The sequence below is a fragment of the Sinocyclocheilus rhinocerous genome, unplaced genomic scaffold (genome assembly GCF_001515625.1).
Source record: "Sinocyclocheilus rhinocerous isolate Xijiao unplaced genomic scaffold, SAMN03320098_v1.1 scaffold1259, whole genome shotgun sequence".
NCBI lineage: Eukaryota > Metazoa > Chordata > Actinopteri > Cypriniformes > Cyprinidae > Sinocyclocheilus > Sinocyclocheilus rhinocerous.
In genome coordinates, this window is record NW_015650717.1 from 402,269 (window position 1) to 418,258 (window position 15,990).

The window sequence follows — 15,990 nt, forward strand, 5'->3', positions numbered from 1 at the left end:
AATATATGCTGTATGTGTGTGTATTTATATATACATAATAAATATACACAATACACATATATTATGTAAATAAAAACTTATTTTGGATGCGATTAATCGCGATTAATAGTTTGACAGCACTAATTGAGATATTATCGTATCGTGAGATTTTGATACCGTTACATCCCTATCTTTTTGTGATTATATTGAATTTATTACTAAAGTATTGTTAAACATTATTACATTTAAAAGATTACGATCGTTTGCAAATACCTTTGCAACATCAATCAGCATAACGGACGGTTTTTGTACAGCTAAAAGAACTGGAAGCAGCGCCACGTGTAAATAAGATGAATAGGCTAATGGACCAGTTTCCTTATTACAATTGATTTATTTGGTTATTTTTGTAAAGGTTAAAACCTGCCTGAAAGTTCCAGTTCTGCCTTCTGATTGGTCAATACAGCATTCCAGTGGCACGAAAATCAACAATTATGCAAAACACCTAGTCATAATAATATCACTGCGCGCAGGAACCCGATATCTTGTAGCAAAAAGATGCCAGTTAATCAGTTTACTAAATAAAATACTTTATTATTACACTTTTGTATTTTAACCCTTAATTTTTTTAAATATATATATTAACATTTTATGTAAGAAATAATATAGCTGAAACCCTGCTAGATGTAACAAATATAGTCAGTAATTAGCACGCAGGACCTAACAACGCCCCTTTTTATTGTGACTATAATTGTAATATAACACAACATCTGCTTTATTGCGCAAGTAATTATTTTTTGACAGTTCTAATCTTTTTAAAAGTCATAATTTCTGTTTTATATGTTTAAGAAAGCCAAGTATTTCTCAAAAGCATGCACGCATTTAGAAAAAGGTTGGGAATGAGTGCAAAGGCCTCACAACATGACATTCCGATGCTATAGTAGCCCCTTCATCCATGTATAGTATCTCTAGTGACAGTAGCCTACATAAATCTCACCAGCAGCTGCTATGAGCACTTTCGCGCCGCAGCAGGAGAAGCAGTGAAGGAGTGATTTGGATCTGATGTTGAAGTTCAGGAGTGCTGCGGGACAGCCGAGCTTAGCCAGGCCGAGCCAGGTCCACACGAAACGGGGCTCGTTCCCCAGGAACAGCGCGACCGAGTCCCCTTCTCTGAGCCCAGCCTCCGAGCGCAGCGCATTCGCTACTTTGTTACTCTCCTTATCCACCTCCTCATAAGAGTAAGTCTTCCCCTCGAAATGAATAAACGCTTTTCGCGGGTGTTTCTTCACCGCCTCCAAAAAGCAGTCCACAATACTATAGAATGGAGTTTTCCTTTTGTATACATTTAATCGGATCCCAAATCCAAGAGCCCTGTACATATACACGCAGTCCTGGAAAAAGTATGTGGAGAACGTTTTCAGCAGCGCGAGGAGAAGAGCCAAGCCCGCGAGAAGAGTGATCCACACATACATGTTTACCAGAGATTGGACAACACTAGGGTTTTGAGATTAACTATATGCCATAGCCTGACACCACTTCCACGGTCTTAAAATTCATGGGCCACATTCTCGAAATGCAAGTTCAGCCTTTTTGGGGCTCCAGAGAGCGATTATATCATTCTGATCCACCCCGACTATAGTCTCATCGGGTTGCCAGATCCTTCATTAAATCGGTGCCTTGTTTCCACACGTTTTTAATATGAGAAACCAGGTCTCGCAATACATTCAGATAATTAACTGTGATTTGTGGTTAAGTTTTTGGTAACGCACATTTTTAAAGGAAATTATGCTGAATTTGTTGCTGCAGACATTCTTTGTAATTTTTCTTTTGTACAAATTGCTTGTTGCTAGAATATTTTAATGTCACATCTGGTAAGTATCTATTAAGAGTAATTCTTCCAAGCAAAGATTTTAGATTTGCTGTCAACCGTTTTGACAAGAAAATTAAAAATGTATTAATTTAGTTTGCCACGGTTGTACACAAAATTACGAAATTAGTTGCTGCAGACATTCTTCGTAATTTTGCCGTTTTTTGGTACAAATTGCTTGTTGCTAGAATATTTTCATGTCACATCTGGTAAATGTCTATTAAGAGTTATTTCTTCCAAGCAAAGATTTTACATTTGATAATTTTGTTTGCCATTGTTGTACACAAAATTAAACTTTAAAGAATTTTTCTCTGGAGTAACAAATATAATGCTGCATTCGCATGATTATTTTTTCTATTTTAAGCTCCCCAGTTTACAGTAGTTAAGCACAGAGGAAATCTTTATTGTGTTTTGGTGTTTAATTTCATGCAGTGGCACTAATGGCACTTTTCCACTGCGTGGTACGGCTCAGTTCGGCACGGTTTGCGTTTCCACTGCAGTTCAGTACCGCTTTAGAGTGGGCGGGATTATTCACATGTCGTTATAGTTGCGCCGCCTCTACTACCACGACTCCTAAAAAAAAAATTTTCATTCCGCATCGCCCCATCAAGCTCTCGCTGGATCCGTTCCTCTGCTATCAACGACCATGCAGTGGAAAAACGCCATAAATAATTGCATATTAAGTAGGTCATTATATTATAGAAACTTATTATGTGGGCTGATATTTAAATTATTTAAAGACTTCAAATAATGATTTAAACAACTTCTGTGGCAAATTCATGGAGAGTTTATGAATTTCAATATTCCATGATCAAACACTCTCCAACTATTCATATTAAACAAAATAAATACTAATAATTACATTTAAAATGGCACAACGTTCACTTTTTTAAAATGAATTTAATTTAATTTATTTATATTTTTGGAATTACATTTTCCACTTAAATTACAAATAACAAAAAAAAAAAAAAGGTTTCGTGCATGAGTATTTTAAACTCACAACATGGCAACCTTCATTCAATTCAGCCTTTGAGACATGAGCCAGTGGGAGGGTTTCTGTGGGAGCCAGTCATCTTACAGCAAACTCTTACGAAACTATTTGTTCACTGCAGAAAGCCTCTTTTGTGATTGACAATGAAGAACTTTTTAAACTGTTTTATTATCTTTTTAAACAATGTTGTCATATACTAGTGTGATAAATAAACTTGTCTTTAATCTTTTGAAATATGCACAATAAGCAAAATAATTATTTACACCAATACATTTGTTAAATTTATAGTACAGACAAAATTATAATAATTGCATTTTTGTGTGTTGATTGTGATCTCTGGACAGTTATTGTCCAATTATTTTTAAATCATTTTATAAATTTAGAGTTGGGAGTCTGAACAAATAAAAGATTAGATTTTTTTTTTTAATTAAAAATGATAACTTAAAGAACATCCTGCTCTTCACAATCTGAAATGACCATCCAATATCGACTGATATGTGTCACGTGTCAGAGGTCTGTAGCTTTTCACCGTCTCATGTAAAACAAACAGAGGGTCGGTGATTACAGCAGGGTTGAAGCCCTCCTCTACCAGCTTCCCTTTCAGCTGTTTGAAAGTGCAAGTCACAGCCAAACAGTCCTGCAATCAGAAATCCTTTGACTTATTTGAGAGACATGAAAGAGTACATAAATGCACTGACAAAGGGATCATGTATTCAGAAAGAGCATTGTGAAGTTACCTGGATCCTTATAAAACGAGGTCTGGCGTAAGAGGGGAGGTAAGTGGTCACGTGACTAAAAATGGCATCGGGCTCAAACTGATGGTCTTTCTTCAGTGTGATGGTAGCCATTCCTGTCCTCCCCTCATACCCTTCAAATTCAATAAAAGATCAAGGGTCACTAATGGGTTTGGAAGAAATATTAACTAGTGGTGTGAATGTCAAGTGAATAGTTCACTCAAAAATGAAAATGTGCTGAAAATGTACTCACCCCAAGGCCATTCAAGATGTGGATGAGTTTGTTTCTTCATTGAAACAGATTTTGAGAAATGTAGTATTGCATCACTTGTTCACCAATCAACCAAAAAACAGCTTTTCACATCACACGTTAACTGGTGGACTGGAATGGTGTGGATTACTGTGATGTTTTTATCAGCTGTTTGGACTCTCGTTCTGACGGCACCCATTCACTGCAGAGGATCCACTGGTGAGCAAATGATGTAATGATACATTTCTTCAAATCTGTTCCCATGAAGAATCAAACTCATCTACATCTTGAATGGTCTGAGGATGAGTACATTTTCAGCAAATTGAAATTTCTGCGTGAACTATTCTAAAAGGAGTGAAGTAGCATTAAACCTTGAACTGTAACGCCGTATACATTTGCTTCCTCGATACTCGTTGGCATAGTCAAGATGTCAGACACTTCATTTGTGGAAACGTTTTCCCCTTTCCACCTGAGATGAAGAGGACCATGCAGTTATTTAAGATTCTTCTATTTGAATGTAATATTAAAGCTGTAACTTCTGCTTTTAAGTAGAACAAGAAATTCCAAAATTCTGATTCCTGGTTCTGGGATCAACTCTTCACTGTGGTTTTCAAATCTTTCTTTTTAAACAGAAGAACATGTTCAGATAGATATACTGTAAAGGCTAACATCCTTATTGTATTTATCCTTACAGTATTCAGTGATTATTAGACTCCTAGAACAAGGCAACCTTTGAAATCGATTCTTGATTCCCAATGCCTTAAAATTAATTTGGGGCCAAGCACCGAAGGTGCGATGGCACCTAATGTATCCGTTAGATTTCTTCTTCTTCTTATTCTTCCACTCTGGAAGTCTATGGCTGCCCACTTTTGCAGGAAAGTTATACAATTTGGCACACTGATAGAGGACAGTCTCAACATTTACCATAGCTAATTTGGAGTCTCTAACTCAAACTCTCTAGCGCCACCACTTGTCCAAAGTTTCACTCATGTTTGTGCTAATAACTTTTGAACCGTAAGGCACAGAAGGAAAATTCTTTTTTCCTCTTATTCCTTGGCTCATGCCGTTTTGAATGAACTCCGAAATGTAAAAATTGTAAGGTTTAGCTTTTTCACTAATTTTAATGGTTTTAAAAACCTACTTTTTCGAACTCGTCCTAGACAGTTAGTCTGATTTTCACCAAAATTGGCTCAAATCATCTCCAGACCATGCTGGCAAAAGGTAATGGAATTCAAGTTGATTCATCAAACCGTTCTCGAATAAAGCACGAACGAATTCTACGAAGAGCACGCAAAAATGGATGTGAGAGTATATCTCCGCAAAGGTTTGGCGTATCGATCATCTTCAGACCAAGCTGGCAAAAAGTTATGGATTTCGTGTCGATATACAAAGCGGTTCTCGTTTAGCGCATCAACGAATTGACTGGAAAGATGCCAAACTGCATCTGAGGCTGTATCTCTGCAAAGCTTTGACATATTTACACCAAACTTTGTATGTGCCATTGTCACCTCTCACTGACCAGGCCACATCATGTTGGTAACAGCGCCACCTATTGGTCAAGAGTAGTAAACCATTCATTAACCATTATGAAATTTCCAAAAATGCTAATAATTTTTTATTGCATTAGCCTATTATAATGAAATTGGTCTCAAAATATTCCTTGTGTCATGCCGACAACATGGTTACCAATTATGCCATAGTCGGCCGAACTTCCTGTCCGCCATTTTGATTTATGTTGAAAACCTACTTTTTTGAACTCCTCCTAGACCATTCATCTGATTTTCACCAAATTTGACCCAGATCATCTTCAGACCATGCTGGCAAAAATTTATGGATTTCGTGTCGATAGACAAAAACTTTTTTGTATAGCGCTGCTACAAATTTGAGGCTTGATGCCAAAATGACTCTGAGGCTGTATCTCTGCAAAGCTTTGACATATTTACACCAAACTTTGTATGTGCCATTGTCACCTCTCACTGACCAGGCCACATCATGTTGGTAACAGCGCCACCTATTGGTCAAGAGTAGTAAACCATTCATTAACCATTAATTATGAAATTTCCAAAAATGCTAATCATTTTTTATTGCATTAGCCTATTATAATGAAATTGGTCTCAAAATATTCCTTGTGTCATGCCGACAACATGGTTACCAATTATGCCATAGTCGGCCGAACTTCCTGTCCGCCATTTTGATTTATGTTGAAAACCTACTTTTTTGAACTCCTCCTAGACCATTCATCTGATTTTCACCAAATTTGACCCAGATCATCTTCAGACCATGCTGGCAAAAATTTATGGATTTCGTGTCGATAGACAAAAACTTTTTTGTATAGCGCTGCTACAAATTTGAGGCTTGATGCCAAAATGACTCTGAGGCTGTATCTCTGCAAAGCTTTGACATATCGACACCAAACTGTGTGTGTTCCATTGTCACCTCACACAGAACACACCACATATATTTGATTACAGCGCCACCTATTGGTCAAAAGTGGTAAGCCAATAAATAATATTACTAGTGGTTGTATTTATGATTTTTCAGCCATTTTGACTAAAATCATCTTAAAATGTTTTTAATTACTCATTGCTTCAGTTGGTCTGATGCTTGCTTCTGTAGTGCTTGGCCCCGTAATTGCTGCTTGCAGCTATATTTCTTTTTGGAATCGATTCCTAGCCCTATAGAACAACAATTCTAATGCCATTTTTCACCTAAAAGTGTCGCCCACCCGATCCTGGAAGTAGATGAAGTTTTCGTGGTCTGTCCTGAACAGATCTCCAGAGTTGAAGTAAACATCTCCCTTCTCAAACACATTGTAGAGTTTCTTCTTCTCTGTCTGTTTGGGATCCCTGGCATATCCACCAAATTGGGCCTTCTGGGTAATCTTTGCTACTAGTAGACCAGTTTCACCTGTATTACAGTCAATGACACATTAATGACACGTTCGTCAAAGTAAAAACCAAACAACTGTGCTGTGACAAACAACTTATCATGACATATTTTATGCATACAAACATGCTTCCTCAGAAGTACTGTTCATTAAAAATGAACATTTTACTTGCCTTTAACAACTTCTATGCAAAATCCTTCTGCGTTTCTTACAGGCTCCTCTTGTTCTTGGTCAAACTTAACCAATGCATATGGATAGGTTTTCTGAAATAACATTAATGTGTTCAGACAATTTCAATAGTCAACAGTTCTCATTTCAGTACTTCTGATTTGTCTAACTTGATGAATTGCGGGTAAAAGAGTAACGACCACATTCACTGAAAATTTCAGTAAATCTACCTTATGAAAGTAATTCACTCTACCAACAGCCCCAATTTTCCCAGCATAGTTCAAAAAGCCCAGGGTTCCCTCGGTTGAGCCATAGAACTCTTTGATGTCAACATTTCCAAATCTGCTTATGAACGTCCTCCACACCTCTGGTCTGATCCCGTTCCCAATGGCCATTCTGACGTTGTGTACTTGGTCGCTAACACGCTTGTAAGGATGAGAGAACAAAGATGAGAGAACAGCTTATTGTGCAGAACAAACAGAGCACTGCAGACACTGGAGCGGAGAGTGGGGTAAGATGTGTCGCCAACATAACTGCATTCATATACAGCAGCCTGTGTATATAAGAATGTATTACAAAAACAAAAAATTATAATAATTTTGCATGTCACATTTCTCAAAAAATTAGCTGTGTGGAAGATACTTCAGGTAAATTGACACAGTTACGATAGTATTCATGGCATCAAAATGTCTTCATTTAGCCCAATAAAGGAGCTTTATTATTTTTCTCATGCATTAAATATTTGATGCAAATTTCATAAAGACAAAGATGTTGAAAATATACTACAATAAAATATTTAAAAAAAACATATCAATAAACAACACATTTTGAGTTCATATTTTTATTTGATGTAAAACTGTTCACATATTCCATGTGATAATGATTCAACATACACTACTGTTTACTCTTTCTTTACTCTGTGGCCAGAGGACAACTTAAAGATTGGCTCAGCTTACCCCACTCTTAATTACAGTGGGCAACCAACACAACCATCCTTTCAAAGTACTGTAGATGACAAAAAAAAGAGGAAGACTCAGTGTTGCTGTTTGGCTTCTTAAAATGTTCAAATACCTTTGGTGTATTGCAGAGGTAGCGCATTGTTTCTCCAATATACTGTATCACAGTGACATTATATTTTCTGCAGTCGTCCCAGAACTGAGAGGAAGAAAACTTACTCTTCACGACAACAGTAGCTCCTGAATACAAAACGAACCAAAGCATGAAACAAAAGGGAAAAAATCCAAAAACCACGAGTACACATACACACAAAAAATAAAAGCAAAACAAAAAAAACAACATTCATGAAAGCACATACACAAAAAAGTAAAGCAAGAAGAAAAAAATCAGCATCCATGAAAGCACACACACAAAAAACAAACAAAAAACAAAGTAGTAAAGAAAAACAAAAACCAACATCCATGAAAGCACATACACAAAAAACAAAACAAAAAAGTAAATCAAAACAAAATCCAACATTAATGAAAGCACATACACAAAAAACAAAACAAAAAAGAAAAGCAAAAAAAATAAAAACAACATTCATGAAAGCACATACACAAAAAACAAAACAAAAAAGTAAATCAAAACAAAATCCAACATTAATGAAAGCACATACACAAAAAACAAAACAAAAAAGAAAAGCAAAAAAAATAAAAACAACATTCATGAAAGCACATACACAAAAAACAAAACAAAAAAGTAAATCAAAACAAAATCCAACATTAATGAAAGCACATACACAAAAAACAAAACAAAAAAGAAAAGCAAAAAAAATAAAAACAACATTCATGAAAGCACATACACAAAAAACAAAACAAAAAAGTAAATCAAAACAAAATCCAACATTAATGAAAGCACATACACAAAAAACAAAACAAAAAAGAAAAGCAAAAAAAATAAAAACAACATTCATGAAAGCACATACACAAAAAACAAAACAAAAAGAAAAAAAGCAGCATCCATGAAAGCACATGCTCAAAAAAAGAAAGAAAAATAAAAGCAAAAAAAATAAAATAAATAACTATATTCATGAAAGCACATACACAAAAAAGTAAAGCAAGAAGAAAAAAATCAGCATCCATGAAAGCACACACACAAAAAACAAACAAAAAACAAAGTAGTAAAGAAAAACAAAAACCAACATCCATGAAAGCACATACACAAAAAACAAAACAAAAAAGTAAATCAAAACAAAATCCAACATTAATGAAAGCACATACACAAAAAACAAAACAAAAAAGAAAAGCAAAAAAAACCAAAAAAACAACATTCATGAAAGCACATACACAAAATGTAAAGCAAAACAAAATCAACATCCATTAAAGCAACACATGCACAAAAACAAAATGAACATTTTGGATTACCGACAAAAAAAAAAAATCATACCTCTTTCAATAGCACCTCCGAATCCAAGGGTAAAGCCAGCACTGTGATACAAGGGAAGGCAGATGTACACCACATCATCAGACTTCAGACCGCAAACGGAAGGAAAGAAGGACATGGCCCACAACCGCCGCTGAGCAATCACTGCTGCCTTTGGAAGACCTGCAGGGGACACGGCTCATGAAATCCACTCAATTAGTAATTACAGATTTGTCATTTTGCCGACACTTCTGTCCATTCTCTCTGGTGCAAAATCATCCTCAGTCAAAAACAGAGTACAATAACGCATCAGTCACTGAATCCAGTCTTACCCGTCGTGCCTGATGTGTAGATGTACACCGCTGGGCTGCTGAAGGTGATGTTGGCCCTCAGGTCTGCAGGAATCGGCTCATCTGAGGCCTGCGCGATCTTGTCTGTAAGACTCTCCATTCCCTCAGCGGTCACATGGTCAGTCAGTATATAGACAGAGATTCCCTGCTCTCTCAGAGCGGGCAGCACCTCCTCAACAGAATCCTGCAGTTCTATATGAAGGGTTTTCAACATACGAAATATATATGAAAGGGATAATCTATGGCTAGATGCGAGTTACACCATTTTAATGCACAATGTGGAGGCAAAGAGCGATGGAAGCTTGTTTCCACCATGGGATTAAAAAGTTAAATAATAAAGGTAATTGTGAGGTTTTGTTTAATCTCACAAGTTTATATGAGTTTATATCTCACAATTCAGACTTTTTTTCCGAATTGCAGAATTGTTTGGTACAAACAAGATGAAAACTGTTTTAGTTAAATTCTGAGGGAAAAAGTCTTGTGAGATGTTAACTTGCAATTGCAAAATATAAACCTGCAATTCTGAGAAAAAAAAAAGTGGAATTGCGAGAGATTTTAAAATAACGTGCAATTCTGAGGAAAAATTGCGACTTGCAATTGTGAGATAGCCTATAAAAATTGCGAGACGTGAGATATAAAAAGTTTGAATCATGAGATAAAGAGTCACAATTTATCTTTTTTTTTTTTACCCACAATTATGCAGCCATCTGATTGCAGGGGTGATAAAACCAAATTAATTTAAGGCCTTAATAATCAGAATCGAGTATTCAGACATTAAGTTTGATTCATTTCGTGACACTTCACATGACAGAAGACAGCGCGAGAAAGAAGGAACAAAAATAAATGCAGCAGACCTTTAAGCAACAGATCTTTAAACAAGCTCTTTAAAACTACTTTTGAAAATACACAGCGCTTTAAATGCGCGATGCCGAGTGTTGAACACCCGTGAAGATGGTCGCAACGAAAATATTGCGGGGGCGTATTATTACAGTAATATGCAGGCAACGCAAAAACACAGTCATTGAGGTGTTTTTCTTGGAGTTATGCAGCACCTATACAATCAGGTAACACCAAAGCGTCTCATTTTCTACAGGAAAAAAAAAATCTTAAAAAGTTCTTAAGATTACACGACTTCTTAAGATTTTTTTAGTAACTGCACTTAAAATGAATATCAAAATATGCATAAGAATGTTTGTTCCGAAGACATTTCTTAACTATTTTTTTCTGAACAATTTTTGGGGGGTCTCTAAATAGTTCATATACTTCCATTTGTGTTAATAAAAGTTAATAATAGTGACAGTGTAACCAGCGTGGGTGAGAAACGGGACAAGGAACACGGAGTCAACAGCTTTACAGTGAATACAGTTACTAAGCACTGACTGCATTTGACAAATACACCTTTGAACTGTTAGAGTGACATTACCTGCACCAGCTATCAGCACAGTGGCCCCACAGCAGGTGAAGCAGTGCACAAGTGATTTGGATCGGATGTTATGATTGAGAAGAGCAGCAGAACATCCGATCTTGGCCAAAGCCAACCATATCCACAAGAACATGGGCTCATTTCCTAGGAGGAGCGCAACTGTATCTCCTTCATGAAGATCTGCGTGCTTCAACAAACTCCTCGCGATCTTATTACTCTGTTTATCCGACTGCGCATACGAGTATGTTTCATCCTGGAACCGAATGAACGCTCTGTGTGGGTTCTTCTGAACCGAATCCAAGAACCGATCCACTAAACTATAGAAAGGTTTGGATTTGAGATATTTAGTCGTACGGTATATAGATCTTGCTATCCGACACATGTACTTGGCCTCTGCGATAAAGTAAGGAAAACGTAATCTTAAGGCAAATAAAAGTAAAATGGCACTTACAATAAACCAAAACATCATGAGATCCGATTCCTTTCCGTAAAACCTTCTTTCTAACAGAGCGCAACATTTAGATAGCTATAAAGGTGAGTGTAGGCGGGGCTTCGTTTTGTGGGAATGGAAACATACCTGGAGCTGATAGCTATTAAATGAAGCGATATCGACACGGCGATATTTGAACAGTTCGCGACGCTATAAACGGCAACGCTTGCATTATCAGAGAAGACCTCGAGACTGTAAACATGTAGACAACCCTGTTAGCATATTATTTATCTTTTAAAGCAATTAATAATACTATGTTTTAAGAAATCAACCCGCTATCACCTTATCCCATGTAGGTTTTTTTTTTCCATAAGATGACAATTTTCCCCCTCGTGTAATGTCTACGTAAACTGTTACTTTTATCCCAGACTATATATAAAATGTATTAATTTAGCTTGATATATCATGTTAATAAATTACTTGCGTAATATTTAATATAAAATATAGTGATAGGACATAGTGTATATATATCAGTGTCTGTTGTAAAGAATGGCGACGAATTAAAACATTTAATTCCTTATGCGTAAACCATGATTTTCCTCTTAAATTATTGAAATATTGTATTCTGTCATAATAGCAACTATTTTCCAGGAAGCTATTTAACTAAAAGCTGAAGTTATTTTTTAATGACTTGTTTTTAATCATTTATCTTGTGTTGTTTTCCCCATAACGTCACAAACTTAAAGAAATACTTACTATAGTAAGTACATGTAAATTAAACCTTAACCGTGTAGCAAGTACATTTATTAATATTACTCAGTATTGTGTAATTACAATGTAACAGGCACCTTAAAACAATGTGTAACAAAAAAAAAAAAAAAAAAGATAAATAAAATAAAAATAAAAAATTGTTTCCTTCTGGGAAAACAAAAATATTAGAAAGAATATTACAGCCCGACACCATTCAGCATTCTTTAACAATAAGTCAGGCAGGTTTGGCACGTGAGGGTGAATAATCTATTGCCCAAATTCCCTTCAAAAGGTCAACCCTGTTATCATGATCATCAATAACTGAAAAGGGGTATTTCTAAAATACAAGCATTACATTTTTCCAAGGAGTTTACTGCAGTTTTAGGTTAAAATGGCATGCGGTTTATGAATAGAATTTATTTTACTCTTTATATTTCATGTGATTTATAGTACAGTGTACATAGAGTGTATATCTGACAGATACACTATTTGTCTTATACTTAAAATGTCACCAAAATACAACATTAAAAACGACCTCAACTAACCAAAAAAAGTTAACTAACCATTTCCTAGAATGACCCAGATGAAGTTTAACAATAAGAGCTCGGTTTCATCTTTGACCTGATCTTATCTGCCAGTGGACTTTGACTGGAGACTCAACCTGAGGAATATAACACATCCTTAAGGATAAACCAGTCAGGTGTCTGGAATATAAAATAACGATACACCGTCACTTTGTTCTTTGTGTTTTATGCAGCATGTTGAAAATTATGATGGTGAGGTTTGTTTATTCAACACAGAAGCCTAAATATCTAGCGTGAAAGCAGATAATAGAAAAACAGTTTAATTAATGTAAAACTAGGATGCTTTATTAAGTAAAATTTATAACAAATTCATGCACGGACAGTACAATTGCTAAAACGAGTACAAAAGACATTTGGCTCAAGCAAGAAAAAAAGAAACCTTGCACAAGCTAATCATTTTTTAGCTCAGGCACAAACAAATCAAAACTTCATTTCTGAAGCAGTGCCAACAGGCTGTCGAACCCACTGTCCTGCTGACACACTTTCAACTCCGAAAATAAGTTCTTTGGACACATTTTCCGGACCCCATGTCCCTCAGATCCAGGGATTGGCTCTCTGTGTTTATCTGTTCTCCAGTCCACACACACATTGGGTTTAGCGTAAGAATGGAGGCTTAACGATCTCCTTGTGTATCGTAACATCAGAGCTATCGCCGATGGAGCTTCCAAAGTCCAAACCGCCGTTAACAGAGAATGGCTTCCCAGGCTCTGGATAGGAGGAGGTCAGGTGAATGTTGTTGATGAAGTTAGAGCGGTTACTGGTTAAACTCCAGTCGCTCTGTCCGTCATCGCGAACGGGAGCTTCTTCGATCAGGAAGGACTGGACCGATGATGGTTCTCCAAAACCCTCCGTGAACATTTCCCTGCTGTGCTTTCTCAGTGTGACATTAGGGGTCCTGACATCGCTGTTAAAAACACTATCATGTGCAAAGTGTGTGTGCTTTTGAGTTACCTGAGCAACCGTAAAAGTGCCTTTGGATCCACATACCACTGCAGACTTGAGGGAATCCGGTTCGATGGCTTTAGATCGGACCCCTTTCTGTTTAGCCATCTTGGATGTGTAGTTAGTGTCCTTTAGATTGTAGATCTGATGGATCCGTTGGTTCTTATCATCCTTGAGGGCTTCGGCGCCCAGCACTTTAGCAGGAGAACCGCTGGTTTCAATGTCCGTTTTGTCAGGCCCACCTAAGCAAAAATCAGTTTTCCCAGATGAAAGCGCCGTATCATGCTACAGATGAAGGCTTGGCTGAGTTGAGGTTTTACCTTGAGAGTTCTGGGTTCTCGAAAGCTTGCGTTTGGCCACTGGGATCTCCAGGACTTTGGCCATGGCGGCCAGTTTGCTAGCAGCATTTATTTTCTTCTCCGCTCTGGAGAAAGAAAAGGTGTAGAATGAAGACTTCAAAGCATAAGAACAGAGAGATGATGATGATTTGTGGTTCCTCGTACCCTGCGGCCTGGCCTCCGTCCTCCAGCAGCTCCTGCAGGCAGGTGAGGTAGTACCTGCGCATGCGTCTGGCCGTGTCCTGTCTTTCCCTCAGGACCTCAGTCCTGATCAGCTCTGCCGCCCGCTCCTTACTCTCCTGCAGGTAACGCAGCATGTCGCCTACAAACACATTGAAAAATCAATTAAATAAAGTATGAGTTGTGGAAGCTACTTTATTAACTATTAGCTTCAGTTTCAAATAGTTAAACTGCAGACATGCCCGCTTCTAGTTAGGTAGGGTGTAACTTTAATAGGGTGCAAATATACAAAACTAAAATCTTTATTTATTAATTATATAACAACAATTGTTAAATTAATAAAATAAAAATCACTTATCTAAATACATCTGTCAAAAATAACGTTTTATTCTTTTTTTTCTTCTAGACCATTTTAAAAACAAAACTTTTTAAAGTTTTTATTACTCCTTGACATTGTTTTTTTTTGTGAAGAAGAAGAACATTAATGTCTTTATCAAGGTCTTGAATTCACCTCTGATTTTCTCCACTGCTTTCATGTATTGCTCCTTTATTTCCTCAAGACCTGCTTGAAGATTCTGCTGGCTGACTGAACCGCTGAAACATTGATGAAGACTCTTAGTGTTTCTCTAAAACCCGCGGTGCTCATAGTCAATGATGTGCTCTCATGAAAGAAATCAAGCAAACTTCAAGTGTTTACAAACCTTGAAAGTGCTTCTGCATTTGAGGTTTGTTTCAGTTCCTCAAGGGCTCTGAGATGACCCCGCTGCTCCTTCTGCAGGACTGCCTCGTGCTCATCTGATTTGAAAAATAAAAACAAAGATTACAAATCGCTGTCTTCCACATGCTGCTTCTTACAGAGGCCCATTTGTGCCAATTGATAATAATGTAAGAAACTAATTATCAAATAAATGAACTGAGAAACCAAATTCAATATAAAAAAAAAATATCGTTTAGAAAGTTATTCAGGAAAAAAAAATCTCTAAACAAAGTATAAAATAAACATTCACTTTGATATAAATAAAAATCATGAAATCATGAATATTCAGTTTAGCAACAGATAATACAAGAACGGTGAAAATATTGCTGTATTAATATATTTTTGTCCTTTTGCCACTTGTGAATACAGAAAACAAGAAATGATGGGGAGAAAAAAAACTGTGCTGTTTTTGTTAACAAACTATTAAAATATGTACATATTGTAATTTAAATAAAGCTGAATTAAAATACAAAATAAATATTAAATGAGTAATTTAAAATTTAGCAAAATTAGTAATGTTGCCTTAGCAACTAACTGAAATAAAATAAAATAAACTGAAATAAAAGTTGAGGTACTAACATTACTAAAATAAAATAAAACTACATTAAAATATAAAAACCTAATAAAAATGACAAAAGTACATAACAGAATTACCAAAACTTAAATTAAAATGAAAACCGAAAATCTAAAAATAAAAGCCAGTTGAAAACATTAATAAACACTATATTAGTATATTAATATTACTAAAATAACACTGATATTTTACAAGCCATATTTGATATTTTCCCCCTCAATAATGTACTGGCTATACATAAGGGTTCCCACACATTTAAACAATTATTACTATTATTATTTTCTAATTTATATCCTTTTCACATTTTCGATGACTGTGGAAACCCTAAAACATAAGAAAAAGTATTTGTTTAAAAATGTGAGATTTTAGACGCTTTATAATTTACTTAATAAATATATCATTTTCATAATTAAATTAAATGATCCTTT

The 15,990-nt window shown here is 36.0% G+C and overlaps 3 protein-coding genes across 4 annotated transcripts in view; all 3 read right to left on the reverse strand.

Moving 5' to 3' along the window:
- Positions 1-1,590, reverse strand: part of LOC107712501 (very long-chain acyl-CoA synthetase-like) — an 11,344-nt gene extending 9,754 nt beyond the window's left edge. Inside the window, exon 1 of the mRNA XM_016517771.1 lies at positions 974-1,590. Within this exon, the coding sequence (XP_016373257.1) occupies positions 974-1,448 (475 nt within the window). The 5' untranslated portion in view covers positions 1,449-1,590. The remainder of the gene's footprint in view (positions 1-973) is intronic.
- Positions 1,591-3,265: 1,675 nt separating this feature from the next.
- LOC107712517 (very long-chain acyl-CoA synthetase-like) lies at positions 3,266-11,541 on the reverse strand. 2 transcript variants are annotated; one of them, XM_016517801.1, is made up of 11 exons: positions 11,459-11,541; positions 11,008-11,319; positions 9,567-9,776; positions 9,259-9,417; positions 7,945-8,069; positions 7,104-7,298; positions 6,878-6,968; positions 6,527-6,725; positions 4,190-4,287; positions 3,572-3,702; positions 3,266-3,471 (listed from the first exon to the last, which is right to left on the reverse strand). In XM_016517801.1, exons 1-11 carry the CDS (start codon positions 11,523-11,525, stop codon positions 3,295-3,297), a joined length of 1,764 nt encoding a protein of 587 aa, XP_016373287.1. In that variant the 5' UTR covers positions 11,526-11,541; the 3' UTR covers positions 3,266-3,294. The 2 variants fall into 2 exon arrangements, with proteins under 2 accessions (XP_016373287.1, XP_016373286.1); XM_016517800.1 differs by having other exon boundaries at positions 11,008-11,491.
- Positions 11,542-13,043: 1,502 nt separating this feature from the next.
- Positions 13,044-15,990, reverse strand: part of LOC107712502 (centrosomal protein of 152 kDa-like) — a 45,825-nt gene continuing 42,878 nt past the window's right edge. The window contains 6 exon segments of the mRNA XM_016517772.1: positions 13,044-13,379; positions 13,381-13,955; positions 14,034-14,137; positions 14,217-14,373; positions 14,743-14,825; positions 14,933-15,026. Coding sequence (XP_016373258.1) covers positions 13,200-13,379; positions 13,381-13,955; positions 14,034-14,137; positions 14,217-14,373; positions 14,743-14,825; positions 14,933-15,026 — 1,193 coding nt within the window. The 3' untranslated portion in view covers positions 13,044-13,199.

Bases quoted from the DNA above. Each gene is read 5' to 3' on its own strand.
- LOC107712517 (XM_016517800.1), bottom strand. From the start codon at position 11,476: ATGATGTTTTGGTTTATTGTAAGTGCCATTTTACTTTTATTTGCCTTA. The intron at 9,777-11,007 runs GTAATGTCACTC...CCCTTCATATAG, and splicing joins TGTGCTGATAGCTGGTGCAG to AACTGCAGGATTCTGTTGAG. The intron at 3,472-3,571 runs GTAACTTCACAA...TTCTGATTGCAG, and splicing joins CTCGTTTTATAAGGATCCAG to GACTGTTTGGCTGTGACTTG.